Source organism: Sceloporus occidentalis, unplaced genomic scaffold (assembly GCF_023333645.1).
Source record: "Sceloporus occidentalis isolate IW3139 unplaced genomic scaffold, rSceOcc1.0.p SCAF_10, whole genome shotgun sequence".
In the NCBI taxonomy this organism is placed as follows: Eukaryota; Metazoa; Chordata; class Lepidosauria; order Squamata; family Phrynosomatidae; genus Sceloporus; species Sceloporus occidentalis.
The window spans coordinates 1,537,469-1,552,255 of record NW_028316990.1 but is presented as its reverse complement, the minus strand read 5'-3'; the positions used below and the strand labels follow the sequence as shown (position 1 = coordinate 1,552,255).

Genomic DNA, 14,787 nt, shown 5'->3' with positions numbered 1-14,787 from the left:
AAGAAGAAGAAAAAATCCCAAACATCACAAAAATCATAGTTTTACAAATCAATACAGTTTTCTTTCCCCTTGCCCAAAACTATTAACATTGTCTAAATTTCAATATCTGTCTCACATTTTATTTCCTACTCAGGCAAACCAGAAATTACATTTGAGATAGATTATTCCTACGCCTTCATGATAATGAGATATTATTATATTTGAGATTTATTATTCCTACACCTCCATGTTAATTCAATATTATTATCTTTGGTTATATCTACAGAATACCAGAGCCCTTAACTACTTTAAAAGATATTCTTTTCCTTTATGGAAACTTTATTTTCTGTGGGAAACCAAATATCTCTAGTAAAGATGCTCAAGCAAACTACAATTCCCACAAACCTTTGGGTTAAGCCATGAGTGACTATTCAATTGAGTACAGATATACTGCAGTTAAAGTAGATACATTCTTGGGTATAACTTCTTTAACTGAAAATTTGGTACCAGAGGCAGAAATAATATCGGGGGAATAGGGTCCATGAAAAGAAGAGCAGGTCACCAGGTTTCACCAAACATTTTATGCAAAACTAACAATATGCATGTGTGATATGAAATAGGTACATTTTGCATAAGTAGACAAAAACATTTTGAAGCTTCTAAGGAAAGCTTCTTTCAAAATGCATCCAGTGATGATTTTTCTCTTTCACCAGCCTCCACTTTTCTTATTATTTCTATTTTGGTGGCCTCACCTATGCTTTTTAAAAATATGCCGGGAGCAGCTAGTGAGGCAGATCAATATGCTTTCTACCTTTTCTCTCTGTTTTGCTCTCCATGCATTTTCAGTAAGGAATCCTGGTACAGATCCAAGCTATCTGCTCCATTGACATGATCCTAGTTTTTCAACGGCTGTAAAGCAATGCAGTTTTTTACTCCATTTAAAACCTATACCTCCACTTTCTTCCTCAACCAGCAGTCAACACAAAGTCTATTTCTCTTTTAACAAGCCTTTTCCACACACAGTGTATTTACTCTAAAGCTCTGATATGAATACAAGAGACATTTTAAAAGCATGAAAGAGATTGTGTTTGCACAGCTGAAAGGTAGCTGAGGGGGGAAAATAATTAACTTACAGCATTTGCTCTGGTCAAGTGTCAGAAAGCTAAAACAGTGCTTTGGAAAGGGCATGACTTAATAACCCATATTAGCAAAGTGAAGCCATGTCCTAGCCTAGAGATATTAAGTTGTGAAGTGCATCCGTTCACGTGAAGATCCAATATGTATGTTACAGCTCAGGAAGAAAAGGAAATTATATATTTTAATAACATTTTCCTCTCTGTTACAAACTTGCCAAAAGCAAAAATCCATCTATGTTTGGATTAAATGGCTTCTGAGCCTTGACATAACTAGAGAAAGAAGGATAGGCCTTGTGAAATTACACAGAATAAATTTTCCTTATGGTTACTTATTTGTGGGATTTGCTAGGACTCAGTGACTGATTGTGAGGTCAGGTAGGCATGACAGTTTGGCAAACAACTCTATTGAAGGCATTGGAGAATATTTGTGTGTTTGTATGTGTGTGTTTCTACAACAGATGACTTTGTTCTCCCTCATGAGTAATCTTGAGCTTTCTGCTTTGAACATGCACTCTTTGTTATGTGGCACACAGGGTCTAAACTGCTTCTCTTGACTGGAAGGGACTGGTTCAGTAGTGTGGACATGCCCTGCCCCTTGGCCAACAATGGTCCTCCAGTTGTTCTTGGACTGCAGTTCTCATCATTCCTCACTGCTACCTATGTCAACTAGGGGTGATAGGAGTTGGAGTCCAACAACATCTGGAGAATCACACATGTCAGCAGGCTGGGAGAGAGAATGCTTTAAATGAGGAACTGAAGAAGATAAGAACCAATGACAGGTACTAATTATATTTAGTGTAGATAGATGTTTCCAGTTAAAATATATAACTCATGGAAGAACTTCAGATTAATGTACAGATTGTGTTCACAGGTTATGCTCAATCACGATGTGCAATGTAATGCACATAAGATGCAATCAGTTTGAATGAGGCTATTGTTGCATGCTTACTCTTCCCTCAGTACCCTCTCTCATGTCAAGCAACAGAGCATTAACACTTTTCACCTTTGGTTTTCCTGAACCTTGCCAAGATGTGTCATCTGGACCAGGAGCTGAGTTTGATTACAAATTATGATTAGTTTAGCAAACCAACATCGTAACTCATGGTTTGAAGTTGATGCATTTGCAAACTGATCATAATTTGGCCACAAAGACTTCTCTGTCTAAGGGGAGAAAAGAGAAGTGGATTATGTAAAACAGAGGTTTCATTTGGGTTCATTCCACGTTATCCGTGCAGCACGAAACCATAATTCATCATTATGTGTCAACACAGCTCCTACTCCCAGCTCAAATGAATTGTGTTGGTCCTTAGAAGTATTACTACAAACATTCTTGGCAACCTCATGTGGGCAAAAAGACATCATGCAGACAACAGAGAACCCAAACTACAATTTGAGCTTCCAAAAGCTATAGTTAAAAGATTATTTTATTATCTATTTTGTCTGATCACAGAACTATGATTCCTGAGTTCACTCTTATCTATTATATGGTACCCTCCCAAGAGCCAGTGTGGTGTAGTGGTTTGAGCGTTGGACTAGGGCTCTGGAGACCAGGGCTTGAATCCTGGCTCAACCATCTAGAGCTTGGGCAAGTCACACACTCTCAGCCTCAGAGGATGGCAATGGCAAACCTCCTCTGACAAAACATGCCAAGAAAACCTCATATAGAGTCACCATAAATCAGAAATTACTTGAAGGCACACAATAACAACAGCAACAACAATCCTCTGGAAGCAGATAAGTGGCCATATACTATGGTTTGCTAATCACACCAAAGTTTATTTGACTATCAGACATGGATTACATATCTACTTTAACAACTAGTTGAAAAGCATGGTCTGCTAGTTCAGAAGCAACTCTCATCCATAGTTAAGTGTCCTTAATCATGGTCATGATGTCTCAACAAAACCCAAAAAATATGCACCAAAGAAAAGATACATTTGAATCACTAGATTAATTGGCCAACTCCTATCCTCAAGAAAAATCCCACTGCACTTTGTAACAACTGTTGAGAGGGAACCTAACAACTACTCAGATGTTAACTTATTGTATGGACTACCCAACCATTTAGCTCTGCAAGGGTGATGTTAGTAGACTTAAGATTGAGTAAATTTGTGGTTAGTAGCAACTAGAAAGGAAAATATTTCATTTCATTAGATCTAAAATTTCCTCTAAATCCTTGACTGACTATACAATGGGCTGGAGAAAACGTTTGAACAAATGAGTACAGTTCATGCATTTTTATTTGAAATCATTTTGATCTCTGTTCTGCTGCATCGACATCCCATTACTTCCTTGCCTGATGAAGAACAAATGCTGTGCTAGGAGTTTAAATAGAATTTGTTTCTTAAAAGCACTGAAATTAATCTAGGTGAAATGGGAACATTTAAATATGAAGACAATTCTTCCAAATGAGGCAGTAATCACAATTCAGAGTAAAACCCTTCCCTGCAAATTGTATGCCAGATTTGAAAGAGCAGAAGTGAAAGCAAAGTGTTAATCAAATGAAGGGGTTGCATCAGTTGGACCAAGAAGTATTCATTTGGGGGAAGGAAATGAAATGGAGAGACATGACGCACACACCTAAACTATGTAGATCCTGATTCAGGAAGGTTTTGCCCCTTTATGCTGAACAGTTTATCAGATTAGGCTGCATGACTAGACCACTGGTGCCTGCCAAGCAATTGTGAAAATTCACTGGCATGGTGCAAAAGCTGTTCACAGTTCTCACTGTTACAAAACCATGGGAATTTCTTTTCCTTTATTCCAAGTAATTTAGGAACACACCCTCTGCATGAAAAGCCAAATATTTTCTCTCTGGAATTTAGCACAAGTTATAACACTGCAGAGGAGGTCTTTGGCTTTCCCAGGAGCAAATACTGGTTTAACTTAACTACTCTACACATATAGTCAGTCCTCCGTATCCACATATATTTTTTTATTCACAGATTCAAGCATCCACAGTTTGAATTTATATATATATATATATATATATATATATATATATATATACACATATATTCCAAAAAGCAAGCCTTGATTTTGCTGTTTTATATAGGGAAAACCATTTTGCTATGCATTGTATTTAATGGGACTTGAACATTTTGGTATTCAAGGAAGGTCCTGGAATCACACTCGCCCAGCTGATACCAAGGGCCTGCTTTACTCAGAATGTATGTACTGTATCTTCTCATCTTTTGCCCCTTAATTTCTGCCCAAATCAAGATTCCCACCCCAAAAAAATAAGTTCAGTAGGCATAGCCCCATCCAGCAAGTGCATACTTCATTGAATCTGTGTTTATATCCTGTGTCCCCCGCAACAAAAATCCTTTCATAACTTAACTTGAAAAAAATCAGTCTGGCATATTACAATTCAAACTGTCAAATATTCCATTAGCCATACCTGAAGTGCAAGGGTCTGATGATTTTGTTTGTGGTGTTCCACTACAGCAATACTCAGGACAATAATATGGGACAGTGCTGTAATCGTGCTGACAATCACAGCATCTCTCATTCCAAAGGGTAGCATGGTGTAAGCCGTGAAGATTATGAACAGAAAAAATGGCACCTGTCAAAGAAAAAGAGGCTCAATATTTTTTGATACTGACAAAACTTATAAAAGTTTCAAGGGAAATTATAAAAGGAACAGCATTCATAAAAGCTTTGAGATAACTATATAGGATAAAAATGTATCTAGCTCCTCATATAAATGACCAAGGAATAGAGAAATCAAGCTATTAAATACAGAAGGATAGTGGGTTCTGCATAAGGGCCAATACAATATGACAGCAAGGCAGAGATACTGCTGGAGAATAACTCATTTAATTGAAGAAACACATACACACACACACACAACTTGTTGGTTTCCCTTTCAGATTTGATGATAGATGGATTTGATGAATATGTTCTATCTAAGAATTTCAAGATCCTCCAGCGCAATTCTATGGTCAGCTTCTGGTGAAAGTTGACCATAGAGTCATGCTAGAGGACTTAGAGATTCCTAGAGAAAAGTTCTCTCAGATAATAATAATAATAATAATAATAATAGATCACAATTTTTATTTATATTTCTTTATAAACCCATTTTATAAACCCTAGTCTCTGGAGCAGCAGAAAACAAGCTTGCTCCCTCCTCAATATGACATCCCTTCAAGTATTTAAACAGGACTATCATATCACCTCTTAACCTTCTTTTCTCAAGGCTAAACATACTCAGCTCACTAAGTCGTTTCTCATAGGGATTCATGGTTTCCAGACACTTCACCATTTTAGTTGCCCTCCTTAGGACACGCTCCTTTTTGAATTGTGGTGCCCAGAACTGGACACAATATTCCAGGTGGGGCCTGACCAAAGCAGAATACAGTGGCAGTATTACTTCCCTTGATCTAGACACTATACAGTGCGTCCACATCATACGCGGGTGCATTATATGTTGCTTTCAGCATATGCTGGCACCGTGTGCCAGAAGAAACAATGGCGCACCGCCACCACGCAGCACCGCAAGCACGAGCCCCATTACTTGTAATGGGGCTCAAGCATACACGCTTTTTGTTTTACACGGGGGGGGGGGGGGGGCGGAACGGATCCCCCATGTAAAACAAGGGCGCACTGTACTTCTATTTATGCAGTCTAAAATCGCATTGGCCTTTTTAGCTGCCGCATCGCACTGTTGACCCATGTTCAACTTGTGATCTACTTGGACTCCTAGATCCATTTCACGCATAGTCTCATTCACCCAGGTGTCCCCCATCCTATATCTATGCATTTTGTTTTTCTACCCTAAGTGCAGTACCTTACATTTCTCCGTACTGAATTTCATTTCATTAGCTTTGGCCCAGCTTTCTAGTCTATTCAGGTCATTTTGAATTTTGATCCTATCTTCTGTGGTATTAGCTATTCCTCCTAATTTTGTGTCATCTGCAAATTTGATAAGTATGCCCCCAATTCTGTCAGCCAAGTCATTGATAAAGATGTTGAATAGCACTAGGCCCAGGACAGAACCCTCTGGTCACTTCATTCTAGGATGAAAGGGAGCCATTATTGAGCTCCCTTTGGGTTTGACCGGTCAACCAATATATGATGTGATTCATCAATGGCAGTAAGAACCCGACCCCATTGCCTTTCCCTATTTTGCATCAGGGTCTCATTAGTGGACTGTGGGATTCCAGAACCCACAAACTGAAACAGTACCAAATCTTGTTTAACTACATCCAAGATTTTCTTCTGCAAAAATATAGCTAGCATTCAAGTGCGTTGGGAAAATTATCCAGACCCCTGGACAAGAACCAGCAGGAAAAAATAGTCATAGCATTCCATGCTATGATTAGGTTTTCTGTCATGATTAACATATCCAACTTCTCACTGTTTTTTCCTAATCATTCTCAAACAAATTATTTTCTTTCAGGAAGCCTGTTCACTGCAGAGGAGCAATGTGCTAGCAGGCATGTTCATCTATTCACATAGAGCATCCACCACTGTAACTCTTTGTGGACTGAAATTGCACTTTAGAATAGACCAACCACTGTCAATTTCAAGATGGATAAGTTGTCTTTTAGGAGGACTGGTCTGATATTACTGATTTCCTTCTGAAGCTACTGAAGGAGCACGAAAATGTCCTGAAATAGCACCACATCATAGCAATGGGCAGACTTACCAAACCTAATTTTCTCTTTCCTCACCAACCAGATCCAGATGGTGTGAGGCAAAAATACATACAAATTATGAAGTAGGTTGCTTTGGATCAGAACCTGGTCTACAATCACTCCAGGCCTTACCCATTCTTTCTTCATTCCAGCTCCCTAACTTTGGGGGGGAAAGGGGTGTTTCTGTTGCTACTGTTCGATCACTGGGAGTTAGAAACCTTTGCTGGTCTATGACAAATCAGCCAAGGTTTTCCAGCAGACTCCGATCTACTTTCTGCCTACCCATGTCCTACAGCACCATAGGTTTACCACTAGCTTGCTTTCTATCCCTCTCCTCTACTGACCTCACTTATTTCTTATGAGAACATGGAAGGGAAAAAGAGAATCCCCCCGAGATCCTTTGAAGGAATTACCAGATATAAACACAATATAATGCATCCTTTGAAGTGTAATACCAGATTCTCTGCTTATGATAATCTTATGTATGTTTATGTTCAAACACTCTGCAAAAGGAGTCGCCTCTTATGTTTGCATGCTCATGTTTTGGGTATGACACAGTTTGGTACCTTTTATGATGTTAGCTGCCTCTAAGCCAGAGACACCAAATAATCAAGTCCTGTCACATGCAAACGTCCACAAGGGCATTGCGCATATTCTTATCCATTTGAGGCAGGTTTTCCATCTCCCCAGTTTCACATACCATTTCTCTAAAGCACACCCAGAGCTGGAACTCTCTATGGTGCCCCTAATTGCTCACAATCAAATCAGTATTAGTTTTGCAAATTGATGTCATAATTAAATGATTCCTCGCCCTGCAGGTGATTAACCATGCCTATTTGCATAATGAGCAGCATCTAGGGAGATCCAGGCAGCCTTAAATTTGAAACCATTTCATTTCTTTTAAACATGGGTTTTAAAATTATTTTAATTAAACACAGAAGAGATAGGCGGTATTACTGAAATGTTGTTTGCAAAGCACCATGTACATGGACGGCGCTTTATAAATAAATGATGATAATAATAATAATGTGGATAGAATGCCCAGCTTAGACTGGGAAAATCCACCTTCAAATTCCCACTCATTTGTTAAACTCAGATTGTTGGATAATTTTTCATCAGTCAGTATCTCAGAACCTAAACTACCCTCATGGGATGGTGGACCAAAGCAAATTGAGGTGAATATAGAGGGCACATACCAGCCTTCTCCAGTATGCTTTTGTACTACAATTCCCACCAGCCCCAGCCAGCGTGACCAGTGGTCAAGGATGATAGGATGCATAGTGCAGGTCGGCACCAGATTGGAGTTGGTTGCTGTATATGCTTGAGAGCACGAGGTCGGAGTTGGTTTGCTGTATACAGCGAACACTTTGAAGGAAGGACTTGGAGACAGATGAATTGACACAGTAAATACCTGTTCCCATGCAGAAAGTTGAGAGGTATTTCTCTTGTCAAAAATAGACACATATCCTATAGCCAGCAAGCAGATCCAAATCGTGACAGCGAACAGTTCCAGCTGGCACCAAAAGAAGTATTCAATATAAACCAGCACATACATGATTATAAAGATCATGAGAGCAATGCTCACTGTAATGACAAAGGCAAGGTGATCACGAGGTTCCTGTTAAAGATAAAGCAAAAGTTATGCAGTCGTGGACTTGACAAAACAATTTCAAAGCAATTTGCAGTTTTGAACGTATCAGAACATAATAATCTTTTACACATTAGAAATAAAGGAACAAAGAAAGGCGACTGAAGTACTATATCTGTTTGCTTGGCATGTGTGTCTGCACATTTACTAGATCAAAAGTCATACATTTAAACTTTAACAACCACAAGCCCAAGAATCTGCTCTGAATATAAGAAGTGAAAATAGCTCATGGTTCTTCCACACAAAAACAAATTCCTGTTTACCTCATGCTTTCTTCATTTCTGCTCTAGCAACTTAAGATATGAGATAAGTCACTTTGGTGTGACTCAGAAATCCTGCTGATCTATTGAAATCACCCAAGATCTATCAGTATATTCTGTTCTACATTATGCTCAATACTAATTTACTCCGACTGGAAAGTCTCAGGCAAAATGTCTTTCCTATCACTGCAGAAGGTCCCAGGTTCAGTTTGGGGGTGGATGAGCTTGGGCCAGTCATTCTCTCTCAGTCTCAAAGGAAGACAAAGGCATTTGAACAAATCTTGCTAAGAAAAACCAATGATGGCTTGCCTTAGGCTTGTCATATGTTGGAAATGATTTGAAGGCAAACAGCAATAACAACAACCATGTACTATCTGATCCTTTTAACCGGAAATGCCAAAAACTGAACCTGGGACCTTCTGTATGAATAGCACACATCATGCTATTAAGCTGCACTGCCAATATAAAAGTACGACTCTGAAAGTCATCACATTATATAAAGCAAGATTCATAGCTTCATCATTTGGCACTGATTAACAGTTTCCAATCTAATTGGTAACAATTAGGTTTAACCCTGAAATCAGAGTTGCATTAAAATATGCAGCACCTGAGTAAAGCTTTCCCACCCTCCATTATATGGAAGAATCCAATTTTCTACTTTGATGTCATTTTAATCTAAACTATAGGCTGTTCTAAATGAATACACAAATTGTAAAGTGATGTTTCCAGTGCCCTGCCTCATGCCAGGTCCCTTTATATTTGAAGTCAATGTGGCTATGCTTCAACCCAAATCATACCAAAAGCAGCAGTGAATACTCACATCGTAGCTGACGAGAACGATGACAAGCGTCATACAATAGGCAACGGCAATGAAGAGCAAGAAGAAAAGGAGAGGATGCTGCTGACTTGAATAGCGATACTTCTCATACAAAGGGTCAGCTATCTTGCAGCCTTCGCTCTCATTAAAAAAGTATTTGCCTTTAGCTGGCATTTTAAATTCTGTTTTGCTTCTGGGTCCGTCTCTTTCTCCTCTCACACAACAGGTCAGACAGATCTGTGCAGGTCCAAGTAGCAATTGCCGCTGTGACTCCCACCAGTCAAACAGCTGCCGGGTCTGCCTTGTTCGGCCACATCGGTACAGCCGGGTCCTGAGTTAGCATCTCTCTTCTTATAAGCATTAAGTCCTTCGGATCTCGCTGTGAACTGGAAAAGAAGTGCCCTCCCTCCTCCTTCTTCTCCTCCTCCTCCTCCTTCTCCACTCCAAAGCCATGTGCTACTCATCAACAGTTCCACACATGTTTTTCTAGACTTGATTGCTATTTGTCCTGTTGATGGGAGGCTGTTGCTGTTTTGCCTTTATTCATTCAAACATATTTCAGGAGCTGTCAGCAATTCCCTCAGATGAGTGCTTTGCGGGACAAAACTGTAAAGAGGAGAGGAGAAAAAAGGACAGAGGGTGACTTTTTCAAAAGGGCTTCTCTATAGCAGGTGTGCCTTTGTTTAAGAAGAAGTGTGTGTTCTTCGGACCCAAGGCAAATATTGCTTAGCAAAAAGTACCAGGGAAGTACAAAGCCTCTTCTCCCGAGAGAAGGAGCCACAACAGGCTCTTTAACATTATGTCCTTATTATAACCAAATATTGTTTAACACAGTATAAACTGTTCTCCTCCTGCAGTATTCAGAGTTGCAGCCTTTTAACATGCATGCTATAATTACCCACAAGGACTGAGGAAATATTAGAGCAGCTTTGTGTTGAATGACGTACCTGGTCACCTGTAGCAACCAGGAATCCCATGCAGGAAAGAGAAGGAATTCCACACAGCCTAAGAGAGAGAAAAGGAGGAGGCTGTCTCTCCTATACTGTGAATTTTTGGGGTTGCCATGGGAGAAGGAAAGTCTTTTCTTCCCTGATCAGGACAGAAACTGAGCAGGCTAGCCCAGAAAATCAGGAGTCCAATCAATATAGTGTCCTATTATGAGCTATATTTAAGGAGGCATAGCCACGGAAGGAACACATTTATGTTGCCATCATCATCATCCATCACCATCACCACCACAATTATTATCATCTTTATTTATATTCCACCTTTTCCCCAGAACCAAGATTCAAGGCTGCTTAGAAATTAAAAAGCAATACAGTATAGTTAAAAACATATACCATGAAAATGCAATCAAACTATCAACATTTCAAACAATTTAAAATATACAATATAAATCGGAGCCATGGCAGTGTTAGTCTGGAATATCAGAATGCAAAGGGATCTTGCAGCACCTTGGAGACTAACTGAGCAAAAGAGGTTGTAACATGAGCTTCCATAGACTGGGTCGACTTCCTCGGACGCATGGAGGAAGTCTACGAAATCTTATGTCTACAAAATTTTGCAACTTCTTTCCCACAGTCTCCAAGGTGCTACAAGATCCCTTTGCATAAAACATACAATGAGAAACCGTGTTAAAAAAACAGTTTTTAAAAGTACAATTAAAACAGGACAGCACCCTCTTAAAAGCCCTTTCTTTAAAAAAAACCTTAAGTTTACAAAACCTGTAACAATTTTAAAAAACACATGGATGGATGGCAAGTCGAAGGATGATCTAGTCTTCCAAGGAAGGGAGTTCAGGAGTCCCAGGGCAGCCAGTGAGAAGGCATTGCCATGTGCCTGTGAAAGTGGCAAGACTTAGGAGACATGGGTCTTTCCTAAGGATCCCAGGGCAAATAGGGATTTTCAGGATGGGGAATCATTCACAATTTGCAAAACGAATGACTGACTCTCTATGCACCATAGAGAGTTACAGCAATGGATGTGATTCAGGTAATGATTCGTAATACTGGGGAGATAGAAAATCTGCCTGAAATGGATGGCAAGAATATGCACAATGACCTTGTGGACATTTGCATGTGACTGGACTTGATTATTTGGTAGATTATTTGGCTTAGAGACAGGTAACACATCATGTAAGGTACAAAACGTGTCATGCTAAAACACGAGTATGTAAACATAAGAGGTGACTTCTCTTGCAGAGTGTTGGTATGGCAATGTGGTTGGTTGGACAGCCTGGACCTATGCCATATCAGACTTTTAATGGTCATCACAAGAATTTTTAACTATGCTTAGAAACAGACTGGCAATCAATGGAGCTGTTGTAGCAAAGGGTGCTATACTGTCCCTGTAAATAGCCCCAATGAACTCTGTGAACAAGGTCACTTGTTGTTGGTTTAATGGTGGGGATCTCCCCTTATAACAAGTAACACTTTCTAGTTATGTTTCAACTTTATTTTAAGTGCATTTTTAGAGGCATTTTAACAGGATCTTTTCAAGTTTCATAACATTTACTTACTTCATTACTTCTCTCCAGTAATGAAAAGTAAAGGAGAAAGTGCAATGGAATTACATGTAGAGAGACCTTGTAGCACATTTGATACTAATTAAAGAAAGAAGTTGGCAGCTTTCGTAGACTTAAGTCTACTTCCTCATTGTCTAATTCCTAATTTGGAATTAGTTACTTTGTGTTTACACTGTAATGAGTAATAGCAATGAATTACTATACTACTTCTGAGCTTTTAGTTGATCAACCACCCACATATGTGCAAGTGTCAAAACAAGTGTTCCAAAACAGCGTCAGCTGATGGTTCCATGTTGATGGGACAACAAATCCATTCCTAGCTGTGAACTTTAAAGGAAATACCCAAGGAGATATATCTATCTAAGGGAATCCAAGGGGAAATATCCAACCTATATGAGGCAGGGAGAATATAGCACATCTGATAGCTCCTTCAAAGTTCTGATTAAATCCTTAGGTGGGTTCCCTACTTTACTGACATGAAAAACATCAGTTGCCCCTATTCCAAAACACAAAAGAATTACTTGTTTTTATGTGTTGCACATGCATATTACAGCAGACAACTTCTTTGGAGGGGCATTCAGCTTACGCAACAGAAACAAAGGTTATCATTTATATCTTTTATGAATATAAACAAGGTATGTTAAAAGGGAGAACATGATCAGCCACAGACTCCTAATTAATATTGATTCATTTAATTTACTAGGGGTTGCCAACCAAGAAAATAAGTATGAAAAAGGAATGTTACTGAGAAGCAATATTAAATGATGAGTATTCTGAGATTTTCTCTTCGGGGCAAGGTACATTTCACAGATAGGTGAACTGATTTTTTTTTCTGAAACTGACCATAAAAAGTTATAATAAATAAGTCATTATTACACAAATGGAAACCAACCCCATTGTATTCAGTGGGTCTTAGTTCCAAGTCAGCATGCAGAGAATGGTAGCCAAGACAGTGCAATCACAGCTAGTCAGTTTTCACCTTCAATTGCATCAATAACACAGTCCCAATGAAGTGTCTATAGGACTATAGACTAAAGAGGGATGAAAGTAATAAAACCAAGTCCCAGTCCTGCAGTGGATAATAAATCCCTGCAGAATTACATACAAGAGTAATCACATACATGGAGTATGTAGGTATCTGCAGAATTACATGCATCAATTGAAGGCATAATAATAGGATAGGAGATACATACTTTGCCAACACTGTTGTACCAAATATGAAGAATGATGTTTGAAAACCTTGAAAATGTAAAAACAACAACAACAACAACAACAACAACAATAGCACAGTTCTTTGATAATTACTGATGGCTTTCAAATATGTGTGGATATAAAATACTAAGAGAAAAACAATTGCACATCAGTTGTTGTATGGGGTTATTAAAAAAAACCCTCTTATTATAACTAAGGCCTGTTACAGACAGCTAAAATAAAGCTGCTTCGAGTCACAGTGAAGGTATGGTGTGGCTTCTGGACTCTTAGGACGCATGCATCATTGAAACACCATACCTCCACTGTGACTCGAAGCAGCTTTATTTTGGCTGTCTGTAACAGGCCCATGCCTTCCTTACTACCCGATATCCATTGTCATGGAATTGTTTAAATGAAGTCCCAATGGGAATAGAGCACCACATGAACATGGAAAGAGCAGTCCTAAACATACAAGAGCCATGAAATATCCTGCTTCCTCCTCTGAAACACGTGGGGCAGAGAGGCACAACTTTTAACAAGTGTTTCTTGACTTGAAAACTATAGAAGCCTACACAACCACTATTTATAGCAGGGCAAAGCAAGAGCAGACTGTACAGGGAGTTACCAGAGTCAGTGAAATGTTTTGACATTTGATTAAAGCAAAGCCTTACTGACCTTCAGCATTAGTTTAAAGCCTTGATCTTCTTACAATGTCTTGTTTTAGTTACCCTAAAGGCTCCTTGTCAACACCCAAATTGAAAAGATGAAAGGAAATGGCTTCCTGCATCTGTTTCAGGGGAATTCTCTACCCCATTCCATCCCCACCCCCTTTTCATTAATGCACCTGGGTACACACAGAGCTTCGAAAGTTATTGTATATACGCATGTATAGGTATAGAAATTTAGGTTAAAAAAACCTGAGTCGACTTATCCATGGGTCAATGTAAGTACTCTATTTTAATGCATATATATATATATGGTGAAAGGCAAGAGTCAATCTGCCCTGGAAGCACTGACCCCCTTCTACTCTCACAGCCAAAAGCAACCAGAAAACATTGGATTTGTTGCCCCAAGAGTGCCTTGGTTTTCACTTGTTTTTAACCATAAACATCACAGATAGGTACATTACTTGTACCTTAATTCCACTGAGCATGTGTATAAACAATCCGGGACATTGGTTTGGCAACCCATTATTGTTAGCTGCATATTTGTAAAACAGGTCTCTCTGTTTTCTAGTTTATGGAACAGACTAGCACATGCCATTCACTTCTAGGAATTTGCTACAGGTCTACGTTCTTCAGAGTACTCCTAAATCCCAAAAGGTGCTCTCCCATTGACTGAAATGGCAGTAAAATTTTTGAATGATACAGAAGATATAAGTGCAATGATATATAATACCTTTGAACATCAATGGTAGTATTGTCCATGCCATCATATTTCTGATTTCTATGTATGGGTGTAAAAGATGGACAGTAAAGACAGTTGTTAGGAAAAGGTTCAACTCATTTGAAATATGGTGCCGGAGCAAAGTTCTGCAGATAACTTGGGGGCTATACAGACCGCCCCTTTCCTGGCTGGATCGGGGCCACGGCA

The 14,787-nt window shown here is 39.2% G+C and overlaps 1 protein-coding gene across 2 annotated transcripts in view; it reads right to left on the bottom strand.

Moving 5' to 3' along the window:
• Window positions 1-14,787, bottom strand: part of ADCY7 (adenylate cyclase 7) — a 70,743-nt gene that overhangs the window by 37,611 nt on the left and 18,345 nt on the right. Inside the window, exons 2-4 of one of the 2 annotated variants that reach the window (XM_089476967.1) lie at window positions 9,483-10,085; window positions 8,166-8,372; window positions 4,516-4,680 (exon numbers count right to left, since the gene is read on the bottom strand). In XM_089476967.1, the coding sequence (XP_089333093.1) occupies window positions 4,516-4,680; window positions 8,166-8,372; window positions 9,483-9,653 (543 nt within the window). In that variant the 5' untranslated portion in view covers window positions 9,654-10,085. Of the gene's footprint in view, window positions 1-4,515; window positions 4,681-7,950; window positions 8,023-8,165; window positions 8,373-9,482; window positions 10,086-14,787 lie in introns of those variants that run through there. The other variant, XM_089476968.1, reaches the window with a different exon arrangement.